We start from the raw sequence: 27,167 nt of genomic DNA, 5'->3' as shown, positions 1-27,167 counted from the left end.
GCTGCTAGAAGCTTCTACAATCTTCTCGTTGGTCAGCATCCGCATCGGGTTCCATCAGATAGCGTCACTCAACTGTGAGAATACAACTGGTCTGCTTGTACTCGGATATATTATATTTCCTTTGTAAATCAGAAATTGGCGTCATCTTTCTAGGACTAGTCACTACACTAAACATGTATTTAAAGGTCGCTCCTCTTCCACCTCTGAAATGCCTCATTCTGTAAGCCTGGGACAAAATTAGGAATTCCAACAATTGGCAATAGTGATGAAACAGAAGAACCAGTACAATGTTTATTTAGTTTCCGCCAGGTCACTCTTAAAGCTTTTACTAATATATAGATGTGAGGGTGGCTGATAATGCAACAATGCACTATGGTGCCATGTAGAACCCAAAGTAGACGCAGTAGCCAAACAGGAGAAATAATCTTTGGCTCAAAACCAGTCACTAATGTGTCAAACCACAGGCAATAGCCATTAAACCTAAGCCTTCCTTCTTTCTAAGTGTAAACAATATTTGTAAGGATACCCTTGCTTTTTTTCCTTGCCACAAATTCTGGCATAATGATTTGAGTGTGGAATAATCCTCATGTAACTTTATGGGAAGCATCTGGAATGTTTACAGTCATTTTGACACTGTTATCATGTTATAAAGGTATATCCAACAAACAACAGAAGAAGTCCCCTCCATGGGTGTCACACAGAACAAGGACTTGGCCAAACAAAAACTCTCACATCAAAGGAGTCACCAAATTCTTTATTAAATTTTCAATAGACTCGAAGGCCTGCATCAAGAGTCTGAAAATCAGCAGAGTAGCAATATAAAAAGTATTCACTGTACACTATCACAGAGAAACTGATTCTGAAACTTACACTATCACAGAAGGATAGTGAAAGGAAAATCTCTCATTAGAAGATGCCGTCCAATCAGAGAATCCAGCACAATAAATTATAAGACGTCTTTATTATAAAACTACCTGATGTGGTCCATGTTTTGCCCGCACAGGGGCTACTTAAGGGGCACAGTATAACCAAAACACAGTGTGACTTTTGATACTCTGAATCAGAAATATAAAGCAATATTGCTTCAAAACGTAAGGGAGAAAAGCCTGTAGAATGCCTGCAACGGCGTTGTAAAGGACAGTGCACACTATCCTCTCACGAGCAGCCACAGACGGCATCTTCTAATGAGATTTTCCTTGCACTAAAAGAACATGTGTGTCAGATCTTCCTCTAGACGAACCCAATGGAAAGAAGGAACATCCAGCAAACATTTATCCTGGGATCTCAGTGCTCTAGATGGACAATATATATTTAAACTAAAACTAATATTTTAAACTGAATTCACTAAACAACTGGAAGCCAATGAAGTTTCAATAATTATGGAGAAATATGTTTCAGTATAGATCCTTCCCCTACTAACCAATCACATGAGAAGCAGCATTCTGGGCCACTTGAAGGGCTCTCAATGACGTCCGAGGTAAACCGCATAATAAAGCATTCAATTATTGGAAAAATGAACTTTGTACCTTTGCTTACCTCTGCATGAAAATTCACTGCTTTGCTGTCAGCCAGCTGTAGTTGTGTTGTAAGTTCCACTATTCTTGCCATGTAGTGACTTTTTATTAGAGCTTCACGAGACTCTGCATCTGAACTCTGTTCAGTACAAATGATTACAATTAAACTATTGAATTAAAGGCAACATTGCATTCATTACTTATAAATGAAATCGGGGGAGGCTGGGAGACCAAATTTATTCTTTGTCAATTGATAACAGACACTAATTCATCCTTTCCATTGCTGAATGCTCCTGTAATAAATATGTTTATCCAGCTGTTAGGTAGAATCATATTTATAATTCCAAAGGCTGGCAACAGATATTGTAAAGAAAGATATATGATATATAAAGAAATAAGACGTTTTAGAAAGCATTCATAAAAAAAAGTTAAAACATTGAGATGGCTGATCATATCATTTCAGAGACAACTCACAGGTAAGTTATGCTGAAGCCTTTCCTCAAAGGTATGTAACCATTTTTATTAACGCAGCTGTGCCCTTACAAGGCAAAAATAACTTTTACAGGGTATGGCTGTGAGCTGAAGCAGTCTGGAGCCTGCCCTGAATTATTAAAGCACCACAATCAATGGCAGCATGTTTAGCCTCTTATAACAGCACCGTGAACGTGTCAGTTTTAGCACAGCAGTCCAGTGGCTCGTTGGTCTAGGGTTATGATTCTCGCTTAGGGTGTAAGAGGTCCTGGGTTCAACTCCCAGACGAGCCTGCTTTCAGCTGGAGGAGGGGCGTACCTGGGTACTAGTCGAGCTTTATTTGGGTTTCTGCCAGGTACTTGTGAAGTGGCTTGGCCAGTTTGGAAAACAGGATACTTGGCTAGATGGACCACTGGTCAAACCCAGTATGGCTACTCTTATGTTCTTATGTGTATGTTCTTATGAAACTCAGAATGAGCTACTTGAGGTTACTACAAAAGTGTATGCCCACCAGATACATTTACTAGAGGCCAAACATGTAACTGGCCAGTGAATGTTCATGACCTTGTACACCACATTCACCTTTTTTCTCTTCCCCCACCAAAAAAATATGTTCCGTTGAATAAAATATTATGAGGAACTGGTCTAAGGTGCAGGGTATGCGGCAAGCTAGTGCAGAGATCCGTAAACACGGAAAAACAAGTGAAAATGCACAAATTCAGTGGGAAATACAAGTGTTAATTCTAGGAATCACACGTTGATCAAAACCAGAAACATGAATAGTTACAGAAAGGTGAACTGAAGTATAGGAAAAACTGGTAAGAGAGACAGTTTATGGTTTATTTAGAATTGCTACACCACCCTTCCTACAAACATTACAGTGTGGTTTACAAGCTCAAATTAAAAGCAAATAATTAAAACAGGAAAGGTAACAGTCACACAAGGTAGAAGTTTTAACAGTGGGAGAAGGGAGGGTAGAAAGAAGGAAAGGTGGATCAGTGAACATAGGTAGATTCAGTAAAAAGGAGGTGAAAATGGTTACTTGTCTTCTAGCTAGCTAGCTGATGAAAGGAAATTTCTATATAGAAAGACACAAAGGGGGTAATTCTATAAATGTGCACCTACTGTATGTACAGGCACATATATTCTATACAGTGAAGTAGGCACCTACTTTCTTCACTGGATATTAGCACAACTGAGTCTATGTGCGCATATGGACTTAGGCACGAAAACTTAACCCAGCCATAGGACTGGTGAAAATATACTTATGTGGGATTCAGTATATCACCTTTTTTAAAATGTAGCAAGGCGGTGTACAAAATTAAAATAGAGAAATAGAAAGGAACTCCATAATTATAAGAGTAAAGAGAAAGAAGTGGGATGGAACAGAGTAAACAGAAAGAGCACTAACACGCTAACTGCATATTTCCCATCTCAGGTGGCATCTCCACAGGCCTGGGTAAACAAATGAGTCTTAAGAGCAAACATGATGACTCGAGCGGAAGCTGATCAAGAAGCAAGTTCTACAACAATGCGCCAAGAAAAAAAAAAAGCCCCATGAGGTGTATACATCAGACATGCTGAGTTGGACAGGAGGATAACTAATCTAAAAAACCAAAGAGGATCAGAGAAAATGAGAGGAGAAGAAAGAAGGTATCAGTGATACTTAAGTAGGGGTTCCAGAGTATAGAGCCTTATGTACCAAAGTACTTGGAATTGGCTCCTTTATGAAACTGTAAGCCAGTGATATTGCATGAACAGAGGGGTTTTGTAATCAAACTTAGGAACATGACATACGATCCAGATAGCAGTGTTTTGAACAGATTATAAACGTTTGAGAAGAGAGTTACAAAGAAGAGTAAGATATGAATTAACAGTCGCATATTGCAGACAGAAGGGGTAACTAGTGAGGTAATTAAATTTGCTGATGACACAAAGTTATTCAAAGTCGTTAAATCGCAGGAGGACTGTGAAAAATTACAGGAGGACCTTACGAGACTGGGAGACTGGGCAGCTAAATGGCAGATGACGTTTAATGTGAGCAAGTGCAAAGTGATGCATGTGGGAAAGATGAACCCAAATTATAGCTACGTCATGCAACGTTCTACGTTAGGAGTCACGGACCAAGAAAGGGATCTAGGTGTCGTTGTTGATGCTACGTTGAAACCTTCTGCTCAGTGTGCTGCTGCGGCTAAGAAAGCAAATAGAATGTTAGGTATTATTAGGAAAGGAATGGAAAAAAAAAATGAGGATGTTATAATGCCTTTGTATCGCTCCATGGTGCAACCGCACCTCGAATATTGTGTTCAATTCTGGTCGCCGCATTTCAAAAAAGATATAGTAGAATTAGAAAAGGTGTAGAGAAGGGTGACGAAAATGATAAAGGGGATTGGACAACTTCCCTATGAGGAAAGGCTAAAGCGGCTAGGGCTCTTCAGCTTGGAGAAAAGGCAGCTGAGGGGAAATATGATAGAGGTCTATAAAATAATGAGTGGAGTTGTACGGGTAGATGTGAAGCGTCTGTTCACGCTTTCCAAAAATACTAGGACTAGGGGGCATGCGATGAAGCTACAATGTAGTAAATTTAAAACGAATCGGAGAAAATGTTTCTTCACCCAACGCATAATTAAACTCTGGAATTCGTTGCCAGAGAATGTGGTAAAGGCAGTTAGCTTAGTGGAGTTTAAAAAAGGTTTGGACGGCTTCCTAAAGGAAAAGTCCATAGACCGTTATTAAATGGACTTGGGGAAAAAACCACTATTTCTGGGATAAACAGTATAAAATGTTTTGTACTTTTTGGGGCTCTTGCCAGGTATTTGTGATCTGGATTGGCCACTGTTGGAAACAGGATGCTGGGCTTGATGGACCTTTGGTCTTTCCCAGTATGGCAATACTTATGTACTTAAGGGTAATGCAGCCGGACTCCAGAACTTCACCTAGCTTACTTTTGTGTTTTGCCTTCCAGTTTCTGACTCATACCTTTTTTTTTTTATATAATTCCACATGCACTACATGCTGCCTCTGTCAAAAATCTGCAGAAAAAAAGCTGCTGTGTGATCCATGGCTTGTACAATCATGCTTACGTTGGCTATATCCGGGGAAGGTGCTAATACATTTAGATCTTTCTTTTATGTTCTTATACAACGGGACAGCTGCATCCATTTGTAGAACTGTGACAAATTAAGATGACATTTGTCCTGTAGCTCTACCAGAGGGCAGGTTTGTTATTTTAAAGGCTAGGTTGTATCAGAGCAGAATTGACTTAAAATGGTTTCACTGTAATTTTGTTATCCGATTGGCATGGAAAGGGTGAGCTGCATTAAAATTATGGTAAACCTGGGGAGTAAACCTCAAGAGAGGAATGGGGTGCACTAGCTACTTTTCACAAGAGCCATCTTGGTGCAGCAGTGCTCTAAGCATAAAGAGCACATCAAAAACCTTGGGGAGGGGGGAAGGGAATCATTTTAATTGTTTTGATTCTTCCCTGCCAGGACTGCCCAAGTGAGCTATCTTATTAATTTTATTTATTTACACATTCTTATATCCCACTATTATCCAAAAACAAGTTTCAGTTCAAAGTGGCTTACAATTTACATTGTGGTGAAGTTACAATCTTGCTTTGAAGTGTGGGAGGACTTCTGTAGTTCTTGTGGTTATTCAAGAGTACTAGTAAAAAAGGCCAGTTTCTGGCTGAAATGAAACGGGCACTAGCAAGATTTGCGCGGAGTGTATATGTTTGAGAGAGTGTCTGTGAGAGTGACTGTGTGAGCGTGAGAATGTGCAAGTGTGTGTGGGTGACAGAGAGTGGGTGTGAGTGTGTCTGTGAGAGAGCGTGTGTGTATGTGAGAATGAGTGTGTGCGAGTGCTTATGTGAGACAGTGAGTGTCCTTCCCTGTCCCCCCTGTCAGGTGTCAGGACTGGGGGGACTGTGGACAGTCATGAAGGCAGCCCCTACCAAAATAATGAAAGCAAGACCATTTGTATAATAATCACTGCATTCCAGAGAACAAAATGGAGCAAGTTCCCACATGCTATCTTTTGCTTTCTGTGTTCAGTAGCTGACAGGCTTGCTAGACTTACCTAAGTGGCTGCAGCTGCAATACACTGAAAAGAAAGCAAGGAAACCTATGAGATGTAGATACGGCCGTTCCCTTGGCCTCTGACGCTCCTCCCTTCTTCTATTTGACTTCCCTCTGATAGGTCCATCATTCGGTGTGACGCTCCTCCCTTTTCCTGTTTCAGTTCCCTTTGATAGGTCAGAGCGGTGCAGCTGTGACACTCCTCCCTTCTCTGATAGGTCAGGGCGGGGCAGAGATGTAGTGTGCTTAAAAATGGTTACAGAGCTTCGAACATACGAACTGTTGAAGCCTCAGAGTGTGCTTTAGAATGTTGAGGGTGCTTTTTATGTGCAGATGGGGCGTGGCTGAGACTGAGGGTGAGTAGTCCGAATAGCCCAGCCTACCAGGAGGACAGGAGTTCAGGACAGATGGAGTGAGCTTTAGAATGTCTGAGGGGGGATTTTATTTATATAGATATGGAAAGATGATTTGGCTGGGAAAAGGCAGCTGTTAGTTTTTGTCATTTTTTAAAATAGTTTTGGAGTTATTTATTCATTTGTTAGTAGTTAGTAGTAGAATTGTTTTGAAAAGAGATGCTTTCATTTCTTTCCTAAATTGGAGGAGATTTGGAATAGCTCTTATTGCTTTTGGTATTGAGTTCCACCATTTGGAGCCCAAGTAGCTAAACCCTGCTGTATTGACGGTTTTGTAGTTGGGTAGATGTAGAAGTAGGTAGTTTCTGGTTTCGGGGCTTGCATTTCTTGTAATAACTCAATCATGTCCAGCATGTAGTCGGGTGCCATTCCAAATAATATTTTGAAGATTAGGATGCATGCTTTGAAAAATAGTCTTGCCTTGATTGGTAGCCAGTGTAGTTTTTCAAGCAGTGGGGTTGCACTATTTTGATTTCTTGAACATCAGTCTTGGACTGTTTGTAGAGATTTTAGTGTGCTTTCCTTGCACCCTATGTATGCTGTATTGCAGTAGTCTAGTTGTGATAGTATCGTTGATTGGACTAATATCCTGAATGAGTGTCTAGGGAAATAGTCTTTTACCCTTCTTAGTTTCCATAGTGTTCTGAAACATTTTGATGTGATTGCTGATATTTGATCATCCAGTGTTAGATGTTTATCGAGGATGATTCCTAGTATTTTTAAGTGTTTCGATTTGGTATGTTTGTTGATTGATTGTGAAATTCTGGTAGGATGTAGGGTTGTGTGAGCTGGATAGTACTAGGAATTTGGTTTTGTCTCTGTTCAGTTTGAGTTTTAATGTCGTTGCCCATTCTTCCATGAGGTCCAGGCCTTCTTTTTAATAGGATGTGTTAAACTATCTATGTTTAGTAAGATTATTCATGGCTGGTTAGTCATCACTTTGGTTAAATGGTGTGCTGTCAGGTTAGCCATCCAGCATCTAGGTCCAAATACCCTATAACAACAGGATCAAGGCGAGACAGGAAGAGAAGTAGAGTAGACAAGAAAAAGACAAACCCAGCACAGGAGATAAGCAGAGTGAACAGTCAAGACATGTAGAAAGGCCACACAGACTGGATGACCCGGAAAGTTGATAATGTGTTCAGTTGCTGGTACCAGTACTGATGACTTGTATTGAGACCAGTTGTGCATAAAACTGCCATGTCCACAGTTATATCATACTGCAAAATCCAACAGAATTTGAGCAGTTCTTAACTATAATGAAGTCATAACTACTGAAAAGTAAATTTCTTAATGCTACCTAATTCACCAGATGAAGGATAGGAAATTCATTTTATATTTGTACTATAGATGAGGAACCACTGATATTCAACATGTTGCTCATACAGTAGATTGAGCAACTTTGTAGCTCCTGTGCAAAAGTTAACTCAATGTGTATTTTCATTAAATTCTTAATACATTTCTTGATTAGCTTTCGAAGGTTGCCCTTCTTCATCAGATCGGAAATAAGCAAATGTGCTAGCTGACAGTGTATATAAGTGAAAACATTCAAGCATTACTATGACAGTCTGACAGGGTGGGAGGATGAGGGTGGGTAGGAGGTATGCATGGGGACATCAAAGCTTATCATTGATATTCTAACAGGATAGGTGTGGATAGGTGAGGGGAGGGTGATCAACAGAGAAATACAGCTTTATGGTTTATAATGGGCTAGGAACCCCAGATCCTTGTTAAGTCCTTTCTGTTGCGTGTTAAAATATTCAATCATTCTGACTTCAAAGGTCTTACGTTCTTGTATGGTTTTAAAGTTACCTTTCAGGATTCTCACTGTGAAGTCACTGGTACAGTGTCCTGGTCCTGTAAAATGCTGACCAACAGGGGTGGGAGCCCTACTGGCACCAGTATTGTTCATGTGATGTCTATGTAAATTGAATCTTGTCTTAAGCATCTGGCCTGTTTCTCCAATATAGCATCCTTCGTTACATTTTTTACACTGAATGATATATACCACATTGGAAGATGAGCAAGTGAAAGATTCCTTTATGTTGAATATCTTTCCTTTGTGGATGACTGTGGGGTCCTGTGAAATATTTTGGCATAGTTTGCAACTGGATAAATTACAGGGAAGTGCGCCCTTCTGTTCCTTTTCAGTCTGTGATGGAAGTTTACTTCTGATTAGCTTGTGTTTTAAGTTGAGTGGCTGTCGGAAGGCCAGTACTGGTGGGGATGGGAATCTCTCTTTCAGTAATTCATCCTCCTGGAGTATAGGTTGTAGATCTCTTATGACTTTCCTCAGTTTTTCCAGCTCTGAATTATATGTCACTACAATGGGGATTCTGTCTGTGGCTTTTTTCTCCTTGTACTGTAGCAGATTCTCCCTGGGTGTTTTGAGGGAGGAGGCAATATTCTTGGAGATTATTTGGGGGTTGTAGCCTTTCTGTTTGAAGGATGCAGTCAGGCTTTTAAGGTGTCTGTCTCTGTCCCCTGGGTCAGAGCAGATACGGTGGTATCTTGTGGCTTGGCTGTAAATGATGGATCTTTTTGTATGTGAAGGATGGAAGCTGGAGTTGTGGAGGTAGCTGCATCTGTCTGTGGGTTTCTTGTATATAGATGTTTGTATACAGCCATCACTGATTGAGACTGTGGTGTCCAAAAAATTGACTTTTTCTGGGGAGTAGTCAATTTTGAATCTGATTGTAGGATGGTATGTATTGAAGGAAGAATAAAATTGTTTCAGAGTTTCTTCACCCTCCGTCCAAATCATAAAAATGTCATCGATGTACCGGTAGTATTTTAGAGGTTTGGTCTGGTGTGTATTCAGAAATGTCTCTTCCAGCTCAGCCATAAAAAGGTTGGCATATTGGCGTGCTGTCCTGGTGCCCATCGCAGTGCCCATTATTTGTAGATAGATATTGTTAAAGCGGAAGTAGTTGTGAGTTAAAATGAATTTGATTAATTTTGTAATAGTTTCTGGTGAGTATTGATGGTCCAGTGTGGATTTTTTTTTAGGAGTCTTCCACATGCAGCTATACCATCCGCATGTGGAATGTTGCTGTATAGTGATTCTACATCCATCGTGACCAGAAAGGTGTTAGGTGGTAGTTGCTTGATATTTTTCAATTTATTCAGAAAGTCTGTGGTGTCTTGTATGAAGCCGTTAGTTTTGTGTACGAGAGGTTTCAGAATTCCCTCTATGAATCCAGATATTTCTTCCGTGAGTGTGCCAATACCTGATATGATTGGTCTGCCAGGGTTTCCCGGTTTGTGGATCTTGGGTAGCATGTAGAATCTGCCCACAGAAGGCTGGTTTGGTATGAGTTTCTTCAGGTGAGGTTGCGCTTGTGTAGGAAATGTTTTGATAAGCTAATCAAGAAATGTATTAAGTTATGTCCAATAAAAAAGGTATCATCTTATTTTCTTTTCCATGTTTTATTTTGTTTGATTTCTATTGATAACCTTAAGAGTGGACTAACACGGCTACCACGCTTCCTCTACATTAAATTCTTTAAATTCATTAAATGTTTATAAATCATGGAGATCCCAGACGCTTAATATAACTCAAAGACAGGTGAAGTAGGATAATCCATACCAGCCCCATGGGCCTTATAGCTAGCAAATGTTTGCGTTTTAATGCTGTTTTAGAGAAGTTGGCAGTAAAAATTATGTGGAACCCTTGCCGATTAATGACAGTTTCTGCTTTAGGGCAGTGTTTCCCAACTTTTTCAAGCCCAAGTACCCTTAAGTTGAGCTCTGATCAGCAAGATTTTGAAACGAACATCTCTATCACCAGCTCTAGCACATGTACATTCCAAAAAACTGACATATTCTAATCACAAAATAGAAAATAAAATTACTTTTTAAACTTTTGTCAGGTCATTTTATTTTTCTAATTATGTTGCTTCCCAGTATATAGTTTCTGCATTCCTCTGTCTTCTCAACTCTCTTACTAGGGTCTCCTATATATTTGGCATTTCTTCTCTCTTCATGTCCATCATTCATCCCCCACCCCTTGCCCCGTGTCATCCTCTAATAGCAAGTATACGTTGCAATATGGGTACCTTGAATATGAATGGTTGTGTGGCTGGGTAGGCCTGGAAGAAATTGGCCTGGAAGAAATCCTCTTTCCACTTCAAAGTCTGAAATTGCAAACCGTGCAACAACAGGATGAAAAATTAAAAGAATTTCACCAGATCATTGCTTTCATCCCCTTCCCGTAGGACTATGTGCACAGTGCTCCATCTGCTTCTATTATTTGCATTTTCAACCTCTGTGCAGTGTGGCATCTCTTGACCTGGCCAGTGCTGCTTCTAAACAATCTGCCTGGCTCTCCAACAAGGCAATTTGAGAGTAACCTTCATGATTTGTTGCTTTGGTTTCGTTAGTAATCTACTAGTTCTTTAATGGTCAGAAGTTCAGTCAGAACAGGAGACAGCTCTTCTTAATCCGAAACAGCTGCCATTTGAGACTGGTGTTGAGAATTCTCATTTCAGCCTTTTAACTCCAGCTGATGCCGCAAAAGATGTTTTGATTTTATTCTGCTTATTTACCATGTTCACAAATTCAGTAGAGCATTTGGATGTGTGGGTAAATGCCAAAAATGCGTACTGGCCTCAATTCTTGATCTTGAAGTCTTAAACTCTCTCACTATGAAGTCACCTTGTGCTGCCTCCACAGTGCCCCCTTCATACTTGAATGCTTTCAACTATTTTTCTTCACCTTTTCTGTGCTTTTTAGTTTCAGATATGCTCCCTTCATTTACTTTATTGCTTTAGGGAAGAGTAATGAGCTCCTCACTTTTATGTTTTGCCTCCTGAATTCTTCATTTTATTGTGGGGGGGGGGGGGGGGGGGGGGGGATACCAACATAAGTCAATTAACCTCCATCTACTATGTAGTCATTAATGGTTCTCTTTCATAAGAGCTGGATAGTTTGTGATGACCCTTTTATTGTACCAGTTTAAGATTTATTCAGTTGTACTTTATGTAAGCTATTTTTCTGCTACATTCAGTGAATAAAACTAAGGGCTCTGTTTACTAAGGTGCACTAGTGTTTTTAGCATGTGCTAACAGTAGACACACCCATAGGAATATATGGGTGTCTCTAGTGTTAGTGCGCACTATAAATGCTAGCGTACTTACAGCATGGCTTAGTAAACAGGGCTCTTAATTTCTAGGTTCGAGTTGCTGTTTTCTGCATGGGCTTTATAATGCTGAGAAATATATGTGCTCTTTGGTCACAGACAACAAATACTGTTTTGTAAAACATATAAAACATTTTTCTCTTCTAGGTGTTCCATAGGGCCCTCATAGGATCTTCCCAAAGGAAAAAATTGTTCACTCTATCCAACTCAGCCTATAGAAGGTCAAGACACAAAATATGACACTTTTTTAACATTATTTCTGGTCACTGACTTTTTTTTATTGGGTTTAACACATTGAATAAAATCTATTCAGGACTAAGGACAACAAGCATTTGTTTTCACATAGTAATGTAAAAATTCAAAAGGCCATACTATACCTCCCTATTGTCGGCACTCACTGTCAAAACTCCAATCTAGAAAAAATTGTGTGAAAAACAGCCCAATTAGAACAGAAATAATTAAACTATAAATGAGTATGCAGTAAACACACTCATTGTTTAGGCTATATAAAATAAGAATGCAAGTTAAACATCATTTGAATATGGACACATTCAGGAGATGGAGGAACACTATTTAGAAACCTGCTTGCCAAGGGATCTTTCATCTCTTAACAAAAACTGCTCTGTAAATGCCTGTTACAAAAGCCCAAATACAAACAGGAAAAGGATATGGTTACTACAGTGGTGGAAATAAGTATTTGATCCCTTGCTGATTTTGTAAGTTTGCCCACTGACAAAGACATGAGCAGCCCATAATTGAAGGGTAGGTTATTGGTAACAGTGAGAGATAGCACATCACAAATTAAATCCGGAAAATCACATTGTGGAAAGTATATGAATTTATTTGCATTCTGCAGAGGGAAATAAGTATTTGATCCCCCACCAACCAGTAAGAGATCTGGCCCCTATAGACCAGGTAGATGCTCCAAATCAACTCGTTACCTGCATGACAGACAGCTGTCGGCAATGGTCACCTGTATGAAAGACACCTGTCCACAGACTCAGTGAATCAGTCAGACTCTAACCTCTACAAAATGGCCAAGAGCAAGGAGCTGTCTAAGGATGTCAGGGACAAGATCATACACCTGCACAAGGCTGGAATGGGCTACAAAACCATCAGTAAGACGCTGGGCGAGAAGGAGACAACTGTTGGTGCCATAGTAAGAAAATGGAAGAAGTACAAAATGACTGTCAATCGACAAAGATCTGGGGCTCCACGCAAAATCTCACCTCGTGGGGTATCCTTGATCATGAGGAAGGTTAGAAATCAGCCTACAACTACAAGGGGGGAACTTGTCAATGATCTCAAGGCAGCTGGGACCACTGTCACCACGAAAACCATTGGTAACACATTACGACATAACGGATTGCAATCCTGCAGTGCCCGCAAGGTCCCCCTGCTCCGGAAGGCACATGTGACGGCCCGTCTGAAGTTGCCAGTGAACACCTGGATGATGCCGAGAGTGATTGGGAGAAGGTGCTGTGGTCAGATGAGACAAAAATTGAGCTCTTTGGCATGAACTCAACTCGCCGTGTTTGGAGGAAGAGAAATGCTGCCTATGACCCAAAGAACACCGTCCCCACTGTCAAGCATGGAGGTGGAAATGTTATGTTTTGGGGGTGTTTCTCTGCTAAGGGCACAGGACTACTTCACCGCATCAATGGGAGAATGGATGGGGCCATGTACCGTACAATTCTGAGTGACAACCTCCTTCCCTCCGCCAGGGCCTTAAAAATGGGTCGTGGCTGGGTCTTCCAGCACGACAATGACCCAAAACATACAGCCAAGGCAACAAAGGAGTGGCTCAGGAAGAAGCACATTAGGGTCATGGAGTGGCCTAGCCAGTCACCAGACCTTAATCCCATTGAAAACTTATGGAGGGAGCTGAAGCTGCGAGTTGCCAAGCGACAGCCCAGAACTCTTAATGATTTAGAGATGATCTGCAAAGAGGAGTGGACCAAAATTCCTCCTGACATGTGTGCAAACCTCATCATCAACTACAGAAGACGTCTGACCGCTGTGCTTGCCAACAAGGGTTTTGCCACCAAGTATTAGGTCTTGTTTGCCAGAGGGATTAAATACTTATTTCCCTCTGCAGAATGCAAATAAATTCATATACTTTCCACAATGTGATTTTCCGGATTTAATTTGTGATGTGCTATCTCTCACTGTTACCAATAACCTACCCTTCAATTATGGGCTGCTCATGTCTTTGTCAGTGGGCAAACTTACAAAATCAGCAAGGGATCAAATACTTATTTCCACCACTGTATATGATAAGTCTGCAGTACTAATAGCGGAATTAGAAAAGATTCAAAGAAGAGTGACCAAAAGAAAGGCTAGAGAGGTTAGGGCTGTTCTGAGGTCTATAAAATCCTGAGTGGTGTAGAATAGGTAGAAGTGAATCGATTTTTCACTCTTTCAAAAAGTACAAAGACCAGGGGATACTCAATAAAACTACATGGAAATACTTTCAAAACAAATAGCAGAAAATACTTTTTCAAAGAATAGTTAAGCTGTAGAACTCACTGCCGGAGGATGTAGTAACAGCAATTAGTGTATCTGGGTTTAAAAAAAGGTTTGGACAAGTTCCTGAAAGAAAAGTCCATTGTCTGTTATTGAGATAACATGGGGGAAGTCACCTCTTGCTTTGGGATTGGTAGCATGGAATGTTGCGACTAATTGGGTTTCTACCAGGTACTTGTGATCTAGATTGGCCACTGTTGGAAGCAGGATACTGGGGCTAGATGGACCCAGTATGGCTATTCTTATGTTGTTAATGATATTTTCCCTAACCACTTTAATTTCACTAAACGAATATTGTAAAAACAATACCCCCCCCCCCAAACAAAAAAAAAAAAAACCCCAACAAGGACTCTCCAGTGGATCAAGTTACCAAGCTATCATTTTAGCAATAAATTTGTTATTTTTACTTACTATGGGCCCCTTTTACCAAGCTGCGGCAAAAGGGGGCCTGAACTGGCATCAGTGCATGTTTTTGACACGTGCTAAGGTCCCCTTTTACTGCAGCAGGTAAAAGGTAGGTCTTGCTTTTCTGCAGGAAATGGCCACGTGCCAAGGAAACCACTTGCTGTGCTAACCCAGCGGTAACTGGCCAGAACGTGGCACTGCCCGATTACTGCCGGGTAAACACTGGAAACCACAAAAACAAATATATTTTTGTAGTACCAGATATGACGGCACGCTGGGGGTGGGAAGTACTGTCAGGTTGCTGCGGTAGCCCGGCGGTACTTCCTTTTTAGTGAGCAGTAAGCCTACGCTGGGCTGCCACTTTGTAAAAGGGGCCCTATGTTTGTTATTAATGTGGCAACATGCTCCATTACAAACTCAAGAAGAAATAAATATCTTATATTTAAAGTACGTGTGTGTAACATGAAACTTGCCTTTAAATATAACTAGCACTAGAGGGATCACGTGACGCCATGGCGGAGAGCAGACGCAACTAAAGAGCTCTCCGACCTCGATCCTCCCTCCCAGGAATAACGAGCCGAAAACGGACCCAATAAACACATTAAAAAGCGCCGGAACACAGGCGGAATCTTAATAAGCGGCACTCGGAAGACAGAAACGGGGTATGGCCACGAAATCTGCCCAGAAGGATAAGCTGCGGCAAAAACAAACAGAAGCTAAGATGGCGGCTCCGCCCGGCGTTCCAGATAACGCTGCTAATCCGTCGTGGGTGGCAGAAATAACGGCGGAAATGTCCGCGGTTATGGAGGAGCTGCTAGAAAGGCGATTAGCTCCCATCGATGCGAATTTGGAGAAGTTGCACGCACGTATGGACGATTTGATGACAGAGTGTGTGGCCTGCCAGAACCGGACCGGGATAGTAGAAGATAAATTACAGGAAATGGACACAGAGCAAAAAAGAGCAAGCAAACAATTGGAAGCCCTAGAACAAAAGCTGGAAGAGCTGGAAAATCGATCTAGACGTAATAATCTGCGTCTGGTAGGGCTTCCAGAGGCTATGGGGGGCAGGGATTTAATCGAAGAACTAGAGCGCTGGCTCACAGCAAGAGTGGATTTCCCAGCACACTTAGGCCCACTGAGAGTGGAGAGAGCACACCGGCTCGGCCCCCGCAAAGACAACAACAGCAGACCTCGAGTGCTTATCATGAAAATCTTAAATTTTAACCACAAGCAATATATCCTACAAGCTTCAAGGAAAGATAAGGTACTGTTGTATGAGCAAAAAAGAATCCTGTGTTTCCAGGACTACTCGGCCGGGGTAGCGGGGAGGAGAAGAGCCTTCTCCCCGATATGTACTGAATTATTTAATCGGAAGATCAGATTCAATTTGTTGTACCCAGCCCAACTGAAAATCACCCATAAAGGAACAACGCACATGTTTGAGGCGGTAGAGGAGGCACAGCAGTTTGTGGCCAAGATTGCAACAGACGACATGGGAAATGGCGAAAATGATAACTCGAATTGAGGAGACCAATCAATGATAGACTCATGATCAGAAGGAGCCCTCATGGATACAATGACATAGATTGTGACAAATTGGAATGGCCAGGTTGGGGACTCATGGACTGAAATGTTGAGACCCACCGTAAGCACAGAAGAGGCTCAGGAGGCTGTCAATTAAAAAAGAGCCTGTTTGGACTGTGGAGCCAGGGAGGACTGAATAACGGCAGATCTCAAGCCACTTGGTTTGGTCCCGGCAGGGTTAAATAAACCTGGACCCCAGACAGGACACCTGAAGAACCGGACAATACAGAATATAGGGTCACGAAACCACGCCAGACCTGAAGACAAGTTAAATGTATATAAGTTTAAAGTTGCAATATATTTAAGGAGGGGAGTAAGATATACGGGCTAAGTGAATGTATCTGATGGGTACAATGTTTGTTGGAGTTTGTCTGACGGGCAGGAGGGGTGAATGGAAGGAGGGGTTGGGGGCGAGGCCCATAGGACGCAAAGCACTTCATGTACGGGAGGGAGGTCGGGAGGCGGGAAAAGTGATCTGTTCCCATGTGGGGGAACATCAAATGGAGGGAGGGGGGTGGGAGGGAAGGGCAGAACATAGGTAGGGCGGGAGGGGATAAGGGGGAGGGAGAGATAAAGGGGATCCAGATTATTTTGAATGGGAGGGAGGGAGCCGCCACACGGGACAAAGTCAGGAGGGATGTTCATAGAGGTTTGGAGGGGGGTGCAGGCTGGGGCGCCACCCTAAGAAAAATAGATAACACCATAGAACCGCAACAGCTAACAAACACACCGGTAGATTATGGTTAGACTTGTCACGTGGAATGTGGGTGGGATTAACTCGCCCATAAAGAGAACAAAAATACTACAACAACTACACAGAAATAAAATAGATATTGCCTTACTGCAAGAAACACATCTTAGCCAGGAGGAACATGCAAAACTTAAGACATGGTGGGTGGAGGAGTGTATCTCGGCAGGAGCACAAGGGAAGAAGGGAGGGGTGGCGGTGTTAGTCCGCAAGGGTCTGCCAGCGGTGCCGCGCCTCATTGAGGCGGACGCCAAAGGCCGCTACGTATTGGTGGAATTGGAGATAAAAGGTCGGAAAATACTATTATGTAATGTGTATGCCCCCAATCAATATGATAAGCAATTTTACAACCACCTGATACAAAGCCTGCTCACATACCAGGGGGAGCAAATACTGGTGGGGGGAGATTTCAATACGGTTTGGGATGCCTCGATGGATAGCACGCAGGGTAAGAGAAGTGATTCAGGGGCATCTCATAAAGGCCTGCAAAGATTAGGACAGTTGTTAGAGCTTATAGATGTGTGGAGGGTATTACACCCCAGTGACAGAGACTATACTCACCATGCACGAGCACATGCCTCTCAAGCAAGAATAGATTATATACTTATACCAGGAAACATGCTCGACAAGGTTACAGATGCACGCATAGGGCCCTATACGATTTCGGATCATGCCTGGGTGCTTCTTGAATGGGATTGGGGTGACAGGAAACCACAAGGTAACTTTTGGCAATTTCCTTTAGATCTAGCGGGGAATGAGAAATTTAAAGCTAAGCTACAAGAAAAATGGGAGGACTACGCGGTATTAAATCAAACCCATCTGGAGAATCCTGTCTTGTACTGGGAAGCAGCGAAGGCAGTGTTACGTGGGGAAATAATCAGTTACCACCACCACTTTAGGTTAGCCCGCAATAAAGAGATAATAAGGTTAAGCAAATTAATATGTAAGGCTCGACAGATATATGGTAGAACACATGCTGAGATTCATCGGGCTAATCTTCTAGAATTACAGGCCACACTAAACATGTTATTACATCAGCGGGCCACGAAATCCCAAACCTACTATAAATTCCAATTACACAAATTTGGGAATAAGGCGGGCCGCCTGTTAGCAAGATTGGCCACCCCGAAAGGGAGCAAGAGACGGGTCTTACAAGTAAAGGGAGAACATGGGAGAATGGAACAGAAAACGGAAAAGATATGCGAGGCCTTTGTTAAATATTATCGCACCCTTTATGCGAAACCAAGGGACCAAGGACTATCGGAACATTTATACTTGAATAACCTAGCAATACCAAACCTCAACCAAATAGACAAAGACCAACTAAATTTACCAATAACGGTGGAGGAGGTGACATTGGGCATAAAACAAGGGAAGCTGTTAAAAGCACCCGGCCCAGACGGTTTTCGTATAGAATTTTACAAGATACTAGGTAACCATATTGCCCCGGCCCTAACTAAATTTTACAACAAAATAATAGACATGGAAAAACCCCCGGAAGGCTTGTCTCTTGCAAGAATAGTGGTGTTACCAAAACCAGGCAGAGACCCACAAAATGTGGAGTCATACCGTCCAATCTCCCTTTTGAATGTGGAACTTAAAATACTTGCAAAAATAATGGCCAATCGTATGAAAAAGGTCTTGCCAAAGCTAATACATGAATCCCAAACCGGATTTGTAGAAGGCAGAGTAATAGCTAAAAACCTAAGGAAAATCATAGGGGCCTTAGAGCGGAGGAAATATGAGGACAGGCCAGCCCTGCTGATTAGCTTCGATGCTGAAAAAGCATTCGATAAAGTCCACTGGACATTTCTGTTCTCCACACTGGAAAAATACGGATTTGATGGCAGATTTGTCTCAGCAGTGAAGGCCCTATATCACGAACCCAAAGCACGAATACGAGTCAATGAGATGGAATCTGAGGAATTCTCCATATACAGGGGAACTCGACAGGGCTGCCCTTTGTCGCCAATGTTGTTTGTCCTGTCCTTAGACCCACTGATTCGGGACATTGTAACAAGTCCAACGATACAAGGAATGCGCATGGGCCAGATCGAATTCAAAGTAGCAGCATTCGCAGATGACCTTTTAGTTTTGCTCACAGACCCCAAAAACTCATTCTCGGTGTTAATAGAGACTTTAAAAGAATATGGAGACTATGCAGGGCTGAGCCTGAACCTGAATAAATCAGAAGCACTAGCCTCTTCTGAGGAAGTGAGAAATTTATGGGACCAGGACTTCCCTTTAAGTTGGGCAAAAGGATCATTTAAGTATCTGGGAATTCATTTGACTATGGATCTAGAAAAACTACACGATTTAAATATCAAGGTCCTTTTAGAGGGTACAAAACGTCGGCTGGGTAGCTGGGAAGGCCTGCCACTGTCCCTGAATGGTAGGATAAACTTAATACGTATGGTAATATTTCCAAAATGGTTGTATCTCATGCAGACTTTGCCCCTGCGATTGAAACATAAAGACCTCACACATATAAACAGAATTCTTAGCAGGTTTTGTTGGGCAAATAAAAAACCCCAAATACAAGCTAAAATAATGAAGGGAGGATGGACTAGTGGGGGCCTGGGGATGCCAGACCTAGCTATGTACAACCAAGCATGTCTACTTAGACACATAGGAGATTGGATAGGCCAATCAACTACATTTACCCCACTGGAGTTGGAGCGGGAATATTTTGCCCCATACAATGTCATTACACTGTTGCATTTAGATCAGAGACAAACACCGACACAGTTCAAACATTGTCACCTGCTGCAACCGATGCGTAAGGCCTGGAGGATACTTATTAAGACCATGGGGGGCACGCCAGAGACCTCAGAACTTTTAACGATTAGAGGGAACCCGAGCTTTGACCCTGGCCAAACAAACCCGGCCTTCCATAGATGGGAGGTACAGGGGATCACAAGAGTGGAACACCTGCTCAGCAACGGAGGAGGCATAATCAAATTTGAGGAATTACAAAACAAAATAGGAAGTGCTTGGGGGGATCATTTTGCGTATGTACAAGTTAAACATTACATTATGAGTCTTAATCAAAACGCACTTAGACTGAAAATGGGCGAACAGATCACAAGTTTTTTTCAGGCCCTGGAGGTGGTAGGACTGTCAGTATCAACTATAACTCGAGCTCTGGCGAAGAAGGTTCCCACCAAAGATTTTGGATATATCAAAAATAAGTGGGAACAGGACTCAGGGGAGTGTTTGGGGGACTGGGAAGTAGAGGCCACGCTGAGACGCATTCCGAAACTCACCATAGATGAGAGGCTTAGAGAGAAGGGATACAGAGTGACAATGCGTGCTTACATCTCAGGACAACAGTGGGGACATATGAACCCTATTAGAGAAGTAAAATGTATTAAATGTGATAATGTAGCTCCCACGCTATTCCATGCCTTTTGGGCTTGCCCGAGAATTCAGAAATTCTGGAAACAAATTCAGAACTTCCTGTTTAAAACTGTACAGTTAAAAACAAGGGGGACATGGGACCATTATGTGCTGGATACACAGTCTGCCTTTGGCTCGCAGGCGAAAGGACCTAGGCTGTGGTGTCGGAAGGTATGCCTGTTGGCCAGAAAGACCATACTACAAAAATGGGTGTCCATGGACCCGCCAGCATATTGGCATTGGCGGAACCAGATACATGAAATGGCAACTTGGGAGGCCAGAGAGGCGAGGAGTAACCCAAAAAGGAAAAAAATTTTCTTGCAAATATGGGGTCAATATATACAAGGGCTGAGCCCACGAGGAAAAAGTTTATTGCTTAACCAACTGTGACTTGTCTACAGATGATCGGCTTTCTAAGTGAGCCTGTTCTTGCTGTGGCGGGGGGGAGGGGGAGATAGTAGGGAGGGAAGGGCAGGGGAATGGGAAAGAAGAAAGGGGATGGGGGGGGAGGGAAGGAAACAGGATATACTTGGTTGATGTTAGCGGTTGTAAGACTGTATCAGGGTATGATAAAAAGACGAAGTAATATACAGGAGTTAAAGAGTGTGTAACTCCGGAGTGCATACATGCAAATACTGTCGAGTTATGAACAAGATGGGGAGAGGGAGGGGGGAAGAGAAGGGATAGGGTTTGGGATGAAAGTGGTAAAAAAGTTTGATGACAGATCTCACCATTTAGTTTGAAAGTGGATTTTGTTGTTGGCCTTAACTTGTTCAGGCTGGAATGGAATGTTTTGTTTTAAGTTGTCATCAATAAAAAACGTTTAAACATAAATATAACTAGCACTGTAAGAACATTTTTCGGTGTTCACCTCTAAAGTGCAACACGAAGATTAATATATATTCATAAAATGTAGAAGTCTGCTGGCCTTTGTACAATCCTGTCCCACAATTGCACTGTAACATAAGTACAGCTTACTTCAGTTGTTCTTGCTTGCTTTGAACAAATATAATGGAGAAGAATTGACAGAAAATAAAAATTAAGTTATCTTAATAGGAATATATTTTAAAGCTGCTTATTCCTTTGACAAAGAAAATCATAAATCTCCTGGCTTTTCCGTAAGGATTTTCTTTCTTTTCTCCTAAATCAATTATTTATTTATTTATGGGTTGCTTATATCCCACGTTTTCCCACTCATGCAGGCGCAATGTGGCTAACAGAAAGTTAAGTAAAAATTACAAAGGTAAAAGCGCAGAAAAGCATACAAGAAGCAAAAAGGGGGCGGAGAATCTAACAGTGTGAGCTAGACAGGGTAAGGGACAAGGGGGTTCATCAATCTACAGCGGAAATTAGGGAGTAAGTCTTGGCAAAGAAGTAGGTCTTTAACAGCTTCTTGAAGAGGGTATGGTCCTCTTGAGTTTTAAGGTGGCGAGGTAGAGCGTTCCAGTGTTTGGGACTCCAGTAGCGGAAGGACGAGGTGAAGATCTTCTTGTACTTGACACACTTACAACTCGGGAAGTGGAGGTGGAGATAGGACCGAGCAGCAGGGTTGGCATTTCTAGGCGGAAGGTCGATCAAGGGGAGCATGTAATCCAGGGCAGCCCCATAGAGGATTTTGTGTGTCAGGGAGCAAAGTTTAAAGGCAATGCGCTCCTGTACTGGCAGCCAATGGAGTTTAAAGCACAAGGGTTCTGCGTGAGCAAAGCATCGTTCTCTAAGGATGAGTCTCGCCGCAGTATTCTGAGCTGTTTGGAATTTTTTCAACAAAGAGGCCTGGCAGCCCACATAAATTCCACTATAATAATCCAGATGGGAGAGGACGAGCCAGTGAACAAGGGTACGGAACAAATCTCTGGTAAGGAGGTGTCTTATGCGCCGAAGCCTCCACATTGCCTGAAACATTTTTTTGCAGACCAAGTGCACGCGATCAGCCAGCTGGAGATGTGAGTCCAGGTGCACTCCTAAAAGTCGCAGGCTGTTAGCAATCGGAAGGGCAGAGCCCAATACTGGAAGCATTGTGTCAGATATGTGGGCGTGAGCGGACAAGAGGATAATACACTGGGTTTTTTCCTGTTTAGTTTGAAGCGGAACACCCGGGCCCAGTGCTCCAAGGCGGAAAACAGGCATCAATGCAGTTAGCAACTTCTGCGGTGGAGTGAAATGGGATGTAGACTGTAATATCATCCGTGTAGATGAAAGGGTTGAGGTCCAGCTTTGCGAGTGCTGAGGCTAGAGGCATCATCATAATATTAAATAAGGTAGGTGAAAGAGGAGAGCCCTGTGGGATCCCACAGGAGGCCTTCCACAGTTCAGAAGTGGTGGAGTTCAACATGACCTGGTAGGACCTGGATGTCAAAAAACCCCTGAACCAATGCAAGACAGGCCCTCCTATACCGAAAGAGTCCAGAAGATGAAGCAGGAGTTCATGGTCCACCATGTTGAAAGCTCAGGACATGTCAAATTGCAGCAGAAGAACCTTCTGTCCAACAGATAACTTGTCTAAAGTTAGCTAAGAGGGTGACCACGACAGTCTCAGTGCTATATTGAGCTCGGAAACCTGACTGCGAATGGTGGAGGATATCAAAATCAGACAGGAATTCGTTAAGCTGAACATTGACCAAACTCTCCATCAACTTGATAACTAGAGGAATCGAAGCCACTGGGTGGTAGTTAGAGATGACATCTGGCTTGATCTTTATATTCTTTGGAATGGGAGTGAGGAGGATGTTGCCATGACCTGGCGGAAAAGATCCGGTGCTTAACAAAGTTGAGGTAGCAAGTCAGTTCCTCAACGTAACAATTTGGTGCGACTTTTAGAAGATGAGTCGGGCAAATGTCCAATCTACAGCTTTTGTTGGAGAATTTACGTAAAGCAGCAGCAACATTGTCTTGTGACAGGCGGTTGAATTTTATCCAAATGCGATCGGCAGGGCAAGCACCCGAAGGCATGGCCAAAGAAACCAGGAAGTCGTCTACATCAGAGAGACAGCTTACGGTTGAAGACCGCAGGGTTAGGACTTTCTCCTTGAAGTAAGATCCAAGTTGGGTAGCTGAAGGAGGATCAACACTGGAGAGTTCTAATTAATTATTACATTAATATATTATAATCCCTTATTCCCAGAACTATTACTTATTTCAAAACACTTGATATACTGTGAAGGGAGCTATTAATGGCGACTATGTAGTTTACAGATAATAAAACAGCACTAGGATAAGAAAGGGGTAAAAAAAGGCAAAACGGGAGGAAGAAGGGATGAGATGTCAAGACTGGAACCAAAGGCCTCAGAGAAAAGGAAAGTTTTCAGGAGGGTTTTGAAAGTGCAGAGAGAAGGAATGGATCTAAGGGAGGAGAGAAAGGAGTTCCGCAGCTTTAGGCCAAGGTAACTGAAGCCTGTCTCTCGGGAAATAGTAAGATGTAGAGAAGAAAGATAAGGAAGATATAATGGATTCTACTCACAGAGCGAAAGGAGTGACCAGGAGAGTAGGGGAGAAGGTAAGCAACCATTAAATATGAGGACTAGCAGCTTGAATTTGATGTAGGAAGAAACGGGGAGCCAGTGTTTGGTAAGAAGGAGAGGAGCGACTCGGTCGAAATGATGAGCATGGTGCAGCAGTTTGACAGAGGCAGATTGGATGAGTTGCAGACATTTTAAAGTGTGGAAGGGCAGGCCGGCAAAAAGGGAGTCGCAATAGTCAAGGTGAGTAATTACAAGGCCAAAAGAACAGAATGAACCAACCAAGAAAAGAGGAAAGTACGGACAGACTGGACTCAATAGAGGGCATAAAACGAGGAATGAACCATGGAGTCAATATAATCCTTGAAGGTGAGTTACTGTTGAATGTAACACCAAGAATTTTGTTAGACTCATGAAAAGGCTGGTTATCAATGGCAGTGCACAGCGGAAGAGAGGCATATGGGAAAATGATAAGATTCACATTTGGAGGTGTTGAGGAAGAGGTGACTGTTATTAAGCCAGAAAGAGACAGAACTGAGGCAAGAGTTCAGTTCTGAGAGGGAAGAGGAAGGGGATTTGTTGCAATCAGAATAGCAGAAAGGGGTGCAACCATAGTTAGGAGAGGGGCCAAAGATGTTGAAAAATGTGGGGGAAAGGATGCAAGCCCTGAGGAACACCAGAGTGGAGGGGAAAACAGCAGAGATGGAGCTCGAATGAGTGAACTGAAAGGTATGATGAGTTAAGCAGCTAGTGAATCATGAGAGGACGGTGCCAGAAAAGCAGAGGAATTGAAGACCCACGCAACAGGAGGGAATGGTCCACTAAATCTAAGGCAGCAGAGAGATCAAGACAGATGAGGATGACAGAATGACAATGGTCAAGGGAAGTACGGATAGTGTCATGAAGCACTAAGAGAAGGGTTTTGGTAATGTGACCAAAACAGAAGCCTGCCTGTAAAGGGTGGAGAGTTTTTGCTTGTTCAATGAATTGGGGGAGAACAATTTTCTCAAGTAGTTTAGCAAAGAAAGGGAGATTGGAGATGGGATGAAAGCTAGTAGGAAGAGAAGGGTCAAGGTGGAGTTTCTTAAGAAGAGGCATAACTAGGGCATGTTTCCAGGAGGGAGGCTTGAAGAAGAGGAAGATGTGGGAAGAGTTAAAAGAAGACCAAGAGGTAGTCAGGCAGTGAGAGCTAGAGGGGGGGAAGATTTGGGGGGGGGGGCAGGGACAGGCTAGGGGAGGGGAGGGAAGAGTGCAGCAAGGCCATCCAGCTAAGCCAAGCATTAGCAAGATCAGTCAAATGAAGAATGGAGGGACTGAAAAATGGGGAGGAGGAAGAGGCTGGAGAAAGCTGGCTGAAGATATAAAAGAGGGCTTGAGGGCGATTCAAAGGAGATGGAGATGTATTTATCAAAATAATCATATTTGGAAGCCTTGATGGCAGAGCGTAATTCTAGGAAAACATTGGTGAAGAACTGAAGGGCGGAAGGAGAGGTGTTCTTGCGGCACAATATAAATGTGATAACCCTTTAGTGTCCAATGTTCCCATCAATCTGTTCCCATATGGTTTATTATGGGAACATTGGACACTAAAGGGTTTAAGCAAATGTAAGTGGGCTGAAAACCAAGGGAAGAAAGAATGACAGATTCAAAAAGGTGAAGATCATCAAGAATATCGAAATTGTTGATTTTAGTTAGTCACTGGCTTATACAATTTTTCTAAGATATATTGATGTCAATTATCTACCAAAATTATGGACTGAATTTTTGGGAAGTCTCGCATGGGAAGTGGGGCTCCTGAACTGTCCATAGCTGGAAACAGGATGGACCTTAATTCTGTCCCAGCACGGCAATGTTTATGTACTTAGGTAGGCTTATACCATCTTTCCTGCAAAATGGCTTACAATCTAAGTTAGTACATGAGATAACTAAGAGTGAGGTAACTTTCCTAACATAGTGCCAGTGGAATTTAAACCATGGCTTCCCTGGTTTGCTACTCTATCCACTAAACCATGTCTGTTCGATTACTGTTTGCATTTTCTGGTTGAACATAGAAAGGGAGGGAAGAGAGTATAATGGTAGAAAATAACAAAAACTGCCTTAGATAAGGACCTGTGCTCTCTGGCGGACAGCTGAGATGTCCGACGGAGTAGGAAGGAAAGATTGGGTAGACTGGATAGGCCAAGCTGGTCTTTTTCTACCTTCTACTATGTTCCTATATGTGCATTCTCTCAATCGATGTGACTCATATCATCACCTGTCAAAATCATTCTAAGGGGTAAAACAAGATCTACTGATCACTTGGCTGACAGAGGCAGTTATCAAATCCATTTCTTCATGCTGTACAAGTCTCCTGAAAGTTTTAGTAAAGGAACTAGCATAATCACCTATGATGAACACCATTAAATATTTAACTGATATGGCTACACTGAAAAGAGGCTGTCGAAAAATGAACCTGGAATTTTCCTGTAGACTTCTGACAGTCTGATTAATGGTGATACTGCTTTCAAATTAATTTCCAAAGCTACAAAAGTACAGCAGCAGCCTTCTGAACCATCTGCAAGCTTATTATACAACATTACTAGAAGAAACATAGTAACAAATGACAGGAACAAAAACTTTTACCAGACTTGTGCTTTTAACAGGCTCTCCGCAGACTCCTGCAGATCCTTCCTTGTCATGCTGACTTGAAAAAGCATTTTCCTGTGTGAGCTCAACTAGCTGTGCATTCCCAGTGTTCTTTAACAGATCTGTCATCTTTTGGTTTTCTTTTTCCAGCTTAACTTTGGCAAGTTGAGCCTCCAGCATCCAGTGCTCTTTTTCTTGTTCTAGTTTTGCAATCTTTTCCAAACTCTGTTGTACCTTTAAGTGGAAGGCAAACAATGTTGCTATTAAACCTTTATCAGTGCCATTAGGCAAGTCAAAAGACACATAGTGTAAGGCAGTTGGTTCTCAACCCAGTCTTTGGCTAAACTCAGCCAGCTGGGTTTTCAGGATATCCACAACGAAGACACATGAAATGGATCTGAAGACAAGGGATGCAGTGTATGCAAATTCTGTGTCACGCAACTTCATTGTGGATATCATAACAACCAGACTGGCTAAATGTCTCCTGAGTACTGAGTTAAAAAGCACTAGTGTAAGGATCAGATTGATTCAGCAAGCTCATGCCTAGAGGTCAGGGTTCTTGAGCTCAAAACAAACTCGGGTTTAATCATTCTGGTCAATCTTTAGCAGCATTTTCTTTCTACTATAGAAAAAGCATGAAAATGTCAAAATTGAGTTTACAAAAGATGAAAAAAACACAACACTACTGAGTTTTGATGCTACAATAAATATCAGAATGCCTGTCATCATCTATTGACATTTATTCCCAGCCTGATTAAAAGAAAAACGAGTCCAAACTACAAACTGATCCCATATAATGTTAAATGTC

The 27,167-nt window shown here is 42.3% G+C and overlaps 1 protein-coding gene and 1 non-coding gene across 2 annotated transcripts in view; one reads left to right on the top strand and one right to left on the bottom strand.

Moving 5' to 3' along the window:
• Positions 1 to 27,167, bottom strand: part of PPP1R21 (protein phosphatase 1 regulatory subunit 21) — a 200,592-nt gene that overhangs the window by 28,034 nt on the left and 145,391 nt on the right. Inside the window, exons 17-19 of the mRNA XM_030195830.1 lie at positions 26,357 to 26,593; positions 11,995 to 12,030; positions 1,537 to 1,653 (exon numbers count right to left, since the gene is read on the bottom strand). Coding sequence (XP_030051690.1) covers positions 1,537 to 1,653; positions 11,995 to 12,030; positions 26,357 to 26,593 — 390 coding nt within the window. The remainder of the gene's footprint in view (positions 1 to 1,536; positions 1,654 to 11,994; positions 12,031 to 26,356; positions 26,594 to 27,167) is intronic.
• On the top strand, positions 2,207 to 2,278 carry TRNAP-AGG. Its single transcript has one exon. It is a non-coding gene; the product is annotated as a tRNA-Pro (tRNA).

The sequence above is a fragment of the Microcaecilia unicolor genome, chromosome 3 (genome assembly GCF_901765095.1).
Source record: "Microcaecilia unicolor chromosome 3, aMicUni1.1, whole genome shotgun sequence".
In the NCBI taxonomy this organism is placed as follows: domain Eukaryota; kingdom Metazoa; phylum Chordata; class Amphibia; order Gymnophiona; family Siphonopidae; genus Microcaecilia; species Microcaecilia unicolor.
This window is presented reverse-complemented; position numbering and strand designations above follow the sequence as displayed.